Genomic DNA, 6,778 nt, shown 5'->3' with positions numbered 1-6,778 from the left:
AAGGAATGTGGATCTGGATATTAGATGGTAGGGCTTGATATTGGGGATTTGACACAGCGGTTGCCACAAAGAAGAGGGAGTCAACCTATTCCCAAAGCACCTGAAGGTAGGACAAGAACCAATGGATGGAAACTAATCAAGGAGAGAACAACCTAGAACTAAGGAGAAATTTCCTGACAGTTAGAACAATTAAATGGTGGAATGACTTGCCTGCAGAAGCTGTGAATGCTCCAACACTGGAAGTTTTTAAGAAGAGATTGGACAACCATTTGAAATGGTGTACGGTCTACTGTTTGAGCAGGGGGTTGGGCTAGAAGAGCTCCAAGGTCCCTTCCAATTATGTTATTCTGTTCTTTTAAGACTTCAGCTCCCAGAATTCCTCAGCCAACATGGGCAGTTGAAGTCTACACACCTGAAAGATTACTTGGTGGAATCAAGTAATCCACATGGTGGAATCTTCTCCAGTCATAGCAACTGAGTTTGTGCTCAGGAACTATTATTTGTATAAAAGATAAAGGGGCTGCAGGTTATTCACTCCTAATTAACATATTTCACTATTTCATCTCTTAGTATTCGGATAGTCCCTTATGCAGCAAGTGAGTGGGAGAATTTTCTATTGTAATGTACTACAGGTTGTTTTTGTGATTTTAGTGTTCTTTCACTCAGACAATGAAAAATTAGCTTCGTATTATTAATGTTCACTGAACTATTCTGCTTATGCTCTTGAGGAGATATACTTCTCTATTTTTTGCTTCGAACAAACTGGGAAAGTATTTTTCTCTGGATGTTAAAAAGAAATGTATGCTGCTTTTATGTGTTATCAAAATCCATATTTGGAGGTATTAATACTGAGTTCTACGAAAAAATAGTGGAGTAGATTTGTACTTAGGCTGAGAGATGATCCAGTGAAATCAGTGTGACATATCAGTTCATGATTTCAATGAATCTCTAAGCATGGCTAAATATAGATCCAACCTTATATTATTCTCTATACCCTGGCAGTCTTCCAAATACAAGAGAATATATGCAGTTTAAGGTAGAACTGTTGGGTCCTTGGTGCTTTATGAGGTTGGTTGTTTGCTTGCAAACCTTTCATTTACCAAACCAGGTAACATCACCAATGTGAGTGAATGTGGGATTTGTTTCCTGTTTATATACAGAGCTTACTCTGCCAGTGTTAATGGAGAGGGGGTGCGGTGTCTCCTTGATAGTTCCTGATTAGGATATTGTTTTCTGTTTGATTATTTGTTTGATGATAATCCTTGCTTATCTGGATATTGGTTGCTGGAGAAGTGTCTGGGCTTTGTATTTTTTCCGTAGCTTTTTTATTATCTCTTTTGAATGCTGTGTAAATATGATTTATCTCTATGTGACTATTGGTGGTCACTGATCCATAAGTAATCATGATTTAGTTTAATAACTCAACTTCTAAAATATTAAAATATATTTAAATATAATTCAAAATATGCATATAATTAAATATGCAGTAAAAGATAAAAATAGGCCACTCTCTAATAATGGTAATGCCATTCTATAGTCTCACTTTAATGCCACTATTCAATGTTTTCTATTCCTTTTTACCCAATAATCAATGGCAGATTGTCCGCCGGTTGCAAGAAGACAAAGTTAGATTTACAATGTAATGTTCCTTTTAAAAAAAAAAAATGAAAAAAAAATATTCAAAGTGTTCTGAATTTCCAGAAAATGTACACATAGTAGACAGTGGAGCTAAAACAACTTGGGATTAGTGTTTAATACTGATGGCCTATCCCTTCCACTTGAGCAGAATCAAGCTCATCCCATCAATTAATTCAGCATTAATTAATGGAGTACACTGGCAGATGCTACACCTTGATATGATAATGCACAGTTCTCATCCATTAGCAAAATTCCTAACAGCAATGGGAATTTATTGCATAAAGGACAGTAAATGGCTGCCAGTTATGAATTAAGCTTAGCAGTGATCATACGTATGGCCAAAAGCACATTGGTTGCTGGCAGAATATTTATTAATGGCTTTCTGAATTATGATAACTTAAATAATGAATCCTGACTGGGTTTCAAGAAATACAGTTGCATCAATGTCAGGAAATTATTACACCTCGTAAAAATGTTCCCCTTTTTGCCTATTCTGTTTTGCAATTCCTTGACACTTTCAAAAGAAAATGATAATGTTCAGCATGTGCTTGCAAAATCTGTGGTTACAAGATTACAACCTAACCTAACACAACTGGAAAAAAAGTTCAACTGTGGTGAATGTTGGAGACATTACAGTACTATCAGGTTGTATCAGCTTCACCTTCATCCAAGCTGTAGTTGAGTTTTATGACTGTGCTGATAAACTCGCCGAGTTCTACAAAGTCTGCGGTGACAATGTTGATACCACTTTCACCTGGTGTCTGAGCCTGGACCCACTGCATCATGGCAGGAAGAGCTCTGGAAAGAAAACACGTAATCATTATTATCAAACAAAGCAAAGTCCTGCACGCTATAACAAAAAAAAATCAAAAACATTAACTGCTATCCATTTACATCTCTTCTATTCTCATCTTTTAATTCTGCTAAATTGGATGTGTCTAGTGAAGAAAGGGACACGGTGGCTCAGTGGCTAAGATGCTGAGCTTGTCGATCGAAAGGTCGGCAGTTCAGTGGTTCGAATCCCTAGTGCCGCGTAACGGGGTGAGCTCCGGTTACTTGTCCCAGCTTCTGCCAACCTAGCAGTTCGAAAGCACGTAAAAAATGCAAGTAGAAAAATAGGGACCACCTTTGGTGGGAAGGTAACAGCGTTCCGTGCGCCTTTGGCATTTAGTCATGCCGGCCACATGACCACGGAGACGTCTTTGGACAGCGCTGGTTCTTCGGCTTTGAAACAGAGATAAGCACCGCCCCCTAGAGTCGAGAACGACTAGCACATGCGTGCAAGAGGAACCTTTACCTTTACCTTTTAGTCTAGTGAAAAGGAAGACTAGGGTTGACATGATAGCAGTGTTCCAACATTTGAGGGGCTGCCACAAAGAAGAGGGGGTAAACTTATTCTCCAAAGCATCAGAAAGCAAGACAAAAAACAATGGATGGAACATAATCAATGAGAGAAACAACCCAGAACTAAGGAAAAATGTCCTATCAGTGAGAACAACTAACCAGTGGAATGGCTTGCCTTCAAATGTTGTGGGTGCTCCATCACTGGAAGCTTTAAAAAGAGACTAGACAGTCACTTGTCTGGAATGGTGTAGAGCCTCCTGTTTGAGCAGGGGGTTGGACTAGAACAGGGATCACCAACCTTTCAGACCTCAGGGACCACTAAATTCATAATTTTAAATCCTGCGGACCACTGATATGATCTGCCTAATGACCAGCTGGGTGGGCGTGGCTAGGTGGTAATGTGACTGGGTGGGCGTGGTGAACTCGATATCACTTACGTGGAGGGGCGCCTTGCCAGCCTCTACTCGCCCCTCCTCACCTCCCCAGGCTCCTTAGGGCTCCAACAGGAAGCAGTTATTGGAGCTAACGAGAAAGAGTTGGCAAAACAGCTGGCTCAGTTCAAATTGGATCTGGCCAAGAAGGAGGCTCAGCAGAAGCACCTCACTGAGGATTACGAGCATAGGCTTTCCAAGCAGAGGGAAGACCTGTGGGAGTGCAAGGCCAGGTACAAGCACCTGGAGGCTCAGCGGGCTGAGATGATCAGCCAGTTCCAGGCCATGATGCAGTCCCACTGGAACAAGGCCCTCTGGCTCTTTGCCACAGTGGCACTTCCTTCTAGTCTTTCCCCAAAGCCCCGCACCAGGAGGCTGAAGCAGACCCCAAGTCGGAATTTGTGTCCCCCTCCGACCCACACAAAAAGACCCCAAAGGGGGAGACTCTCTTCATCAACACAACCATTCATTACACGTATCCGGTCAAGGGGCCGTAGTTTGAGGCCCCCTAATTTAGTGCAATATAAAAAATGCAACTAATTTTTCTGCAGACCACCAAAATTTTCTTGCAGACCACTAGTGGTCCACAGACCACCAGTTGGTGACCGCTGAACTAGAAGACCTCCAACTTTCCAACTCTGTTATTCTGGTATAAAGCTAACATCAATTTTAAGTGGAATGAAATTAATTTTCAGCACAAATGCAGTTACTTTCAAACATATCTATACTGGGCAACATTGAATACAAAGCACATTCACAGAAATGAATTTTTATAGAGTTGCATTTAAAAATAACTGCAATTTTATGTTGACGTAAGTTAAGAAATATGAGGAAATGAGTTTTGTTTAATCTTAAAGGCAAAGAAAACAAGGATAAATGAAGTATGGTATGTATTGGCTTCTTGTCCACTAGTCATGAATTAAATGAATCATCCTTTGGGCTGGATTACTTAGAAAACTGCAGGAAATCTAAAACAGAGCCAAAAAAATTGCAATCTTTGGTTGTGCTGGAGGATGATGGAGACAAAACCACACTGGAGTTTCCAAGTATACTTTTCAGAGAACTCCAAGGTATGGCACAAATATGCAAACCACTATATTTCCTTCTCACACCCAACACGCCTTTTGTTTACTACTTTATATACAAAATTCTCAAAATTGGCCCCAAATAAAATAATAATGATAATAGTAATCGAATCAAGAGATATAGTAGAAAAGTTAAAGCAGAAAATCCATCTTTCGCTGCATAAAAGTGAATTATGTTGCATGCCTAATATCTTCTTCGTTTAACATTGCCCTCAAGAGAAAGTTCACAGGAAAAAATAAATAAAACATCAGGCTAAAAGCAAGAAGAGCCTGTAGTACAGTGGACTAAAGCACTGTTATTAACATCTGCTGCTTGCAATTACTGCAAATTCAAATCTCACCAGGCTCAAGGTTGACTCAGCCTTCCATCCTTTCAAAGGTAGGTGAAATGAGGACCCAGATTGTGGGGGCAATAAGCTGACTTTGTATAAATATACAAAAGTATGAAGGCTATTGCTTAACACACTGTAAGCCACCCTGAGTCTCCGGAGAAGGGCGGCATATAAATTAAAGCAAAAAAAAAAAAAAAAAGTCCATAAAGTCCATGGCTTAGGACCTGGTTATTTATGGGACCGCCTACTACCACAAACAGCCTCCCACCGGCCGGTACGCTCTCATAGAGAGGGGCTCCTCCAGGTGCCGTCAGCCAAGCAGTGTCGACTGGCGGCCCCCAGGGGGAGGGCCTTCTCTGTGGGGGCACCCACTATCTGGAATGAGCTCCCCCTGGAGATATGGAGGATCCCGGATCTGCGCACTTTCCGCCGTGCTCTTAAGACCCGCCTATTCCAGCAAGCCGGCCTGGCCTAATTTTCTCCCCTTTCTTTTAAATTTTTAAACTGAAATTTTAATTTGTTTTAAATTATTGGGATTTTTAATTGTCTTGGGCTAAATTATTTAATTTGGTTTTAAATTGTTTCTAACTTTTGTATTTATGTATTTTATTCTGTGCCTGTTCACCGCCCTGAGTCCTTCGGGAGTAGGGCAGTATACAAATTTAATAAAACATAAAACAATAAAACATAATAAAACATAAATTCTGGTCCCCCCTTAGCCACCTGGTGAATCTTGGGCCAATCACTCTTTCTCTGTCCAACCCACCAGTGGTGGGTTGCTACCGGTTCGCCCCAAATCGGGCGAACTGGTGGCGGCGGCGGGAGGCTCCATCCATCTGCCCAGATATCTCTGCGCATGCGCAGAAGCATCACGCACATGTGTGAGTGCGTGCACACCCATGAACAAACCGGTAGTGACGGGATTTGAATCCCACTACTGCAACCCACCTCACAGGATTGTTGTTGTAGGGAAGATAGAAGGAGGAAGGTATATGTTGGATATGTTCCCCATCTTAAAGGCAGGATGCAAACAAACAATAAATATCTTTCTTGAATAACAGCTCATAAGGAAATACTCCCTTTAATGATCTCAGTGATTCAGATATGGTCTTTTCCCTCTGGGGGAAAGTGCCTTTTTAGTGGCAAAGAACAGTTGTTTATCCTTCCTTATAATTTCCAGTCTCTGCATGCCTCAGTCCTCGTAATAGCCCTCATTAAGTATTTCAGTCAGGAAAACAGAGACCACGCTGTGTAGCAACTACCCACGTGGTTGAATGCTCTCAGAAAGTTAGAACAGCTATATTCTAAACCCTAAAATTCACAAACATCTTCTGGTTTCCAGATATAAATTAAATAAAGAGGGCGTGAGATGTCATTGATATGCTAATGGCTAACCATGTTTTTCTGAGCAAAGAGACCAATCCAAAAAGGTTAGATACTTAGTATTACAGGTTGTCCTTGACTTACAACAGTTCATTTAGTGACCTTTCAAAGTTACAACGGCACTGAAAAAAGGGACTTGTGACCCGTTTTTCACATTTACAACCATTGCAACATCCCCATGGTCACGTGATCAAAATTTCAGATGCCTGTCAACTGACCAGTGGTGGGTTGCCCCCAGTTCACACCAGTTCTATAGAATCGGTAGTAAAACTGGCAGGAGGCCCCGCCCACTGACCCCGACGTTATCAAAACTCTTCTGCGCATGTGTAGAAGAGCATGCGCATGCGCGAGCGAAGCAAGTGCGTGCACACGGCCCTGCTGCGAACCAGTAGTAAAGGTAAGTACAACCCACCCCTGCAACTGACCCATATTTATGACGGTTGCAGGGTCCCAAAATCATGTGAGCCCCTTTGGCGAACTTCCAACAAGCAAAGTTAATGGGGAATTCAGATTCACTTACTAAGTGTTACTAACTTAATAACTGCAGTGGTTCACTTAAAATGGG

General features: G+C 41.4%; 1 protein-coding gene across 1 annotated transcript in view; it reads right to left on the bottom strand.

Moving 5' to 3' along the window:
* Window positions 1-2,279: 2,279 nt before the first annotated feature.
* The window catches only part of PLCXD3 (phosphatidylinositol specific phospholipase C X domain containing 3), a 92,010-nt gene continuing 87,511 nt past the window's right edge, over window positions 2,280-6,778 (bottom strand). The window contains exon 3 of the mRNA XM_070935915.1: window positions 2,280-2,436. Coding sequence (XP_070792016.1) covers window positions 2,280-2,436 — 157 coding nt within the window. The remainder of the gene's footprint in view (window positions 2,437-6,778) is intronic.

Source organism: Pituophis catenifer, unplaced genomic scaffold (assembly GCF_029215685.1).
Source record: "Pituophis catenifer annectens isolate HBS135680 unplaced genomic scaffold, rPitCat1.0.hap2 SCAF_2, whole genome shotgun sequence".
Taxonomy (NCBI): domain Eukaryota; kingdom Metazoa; phylum Chordata; class Lepidosauria; order Squamata; family Colubridae; genus Pituophis; species Pituophis catenifer.
Note: the sequence above shows the minus strand (reverse complement) of the source record. Positions and strands in the feature narration are given on the sequence as shown.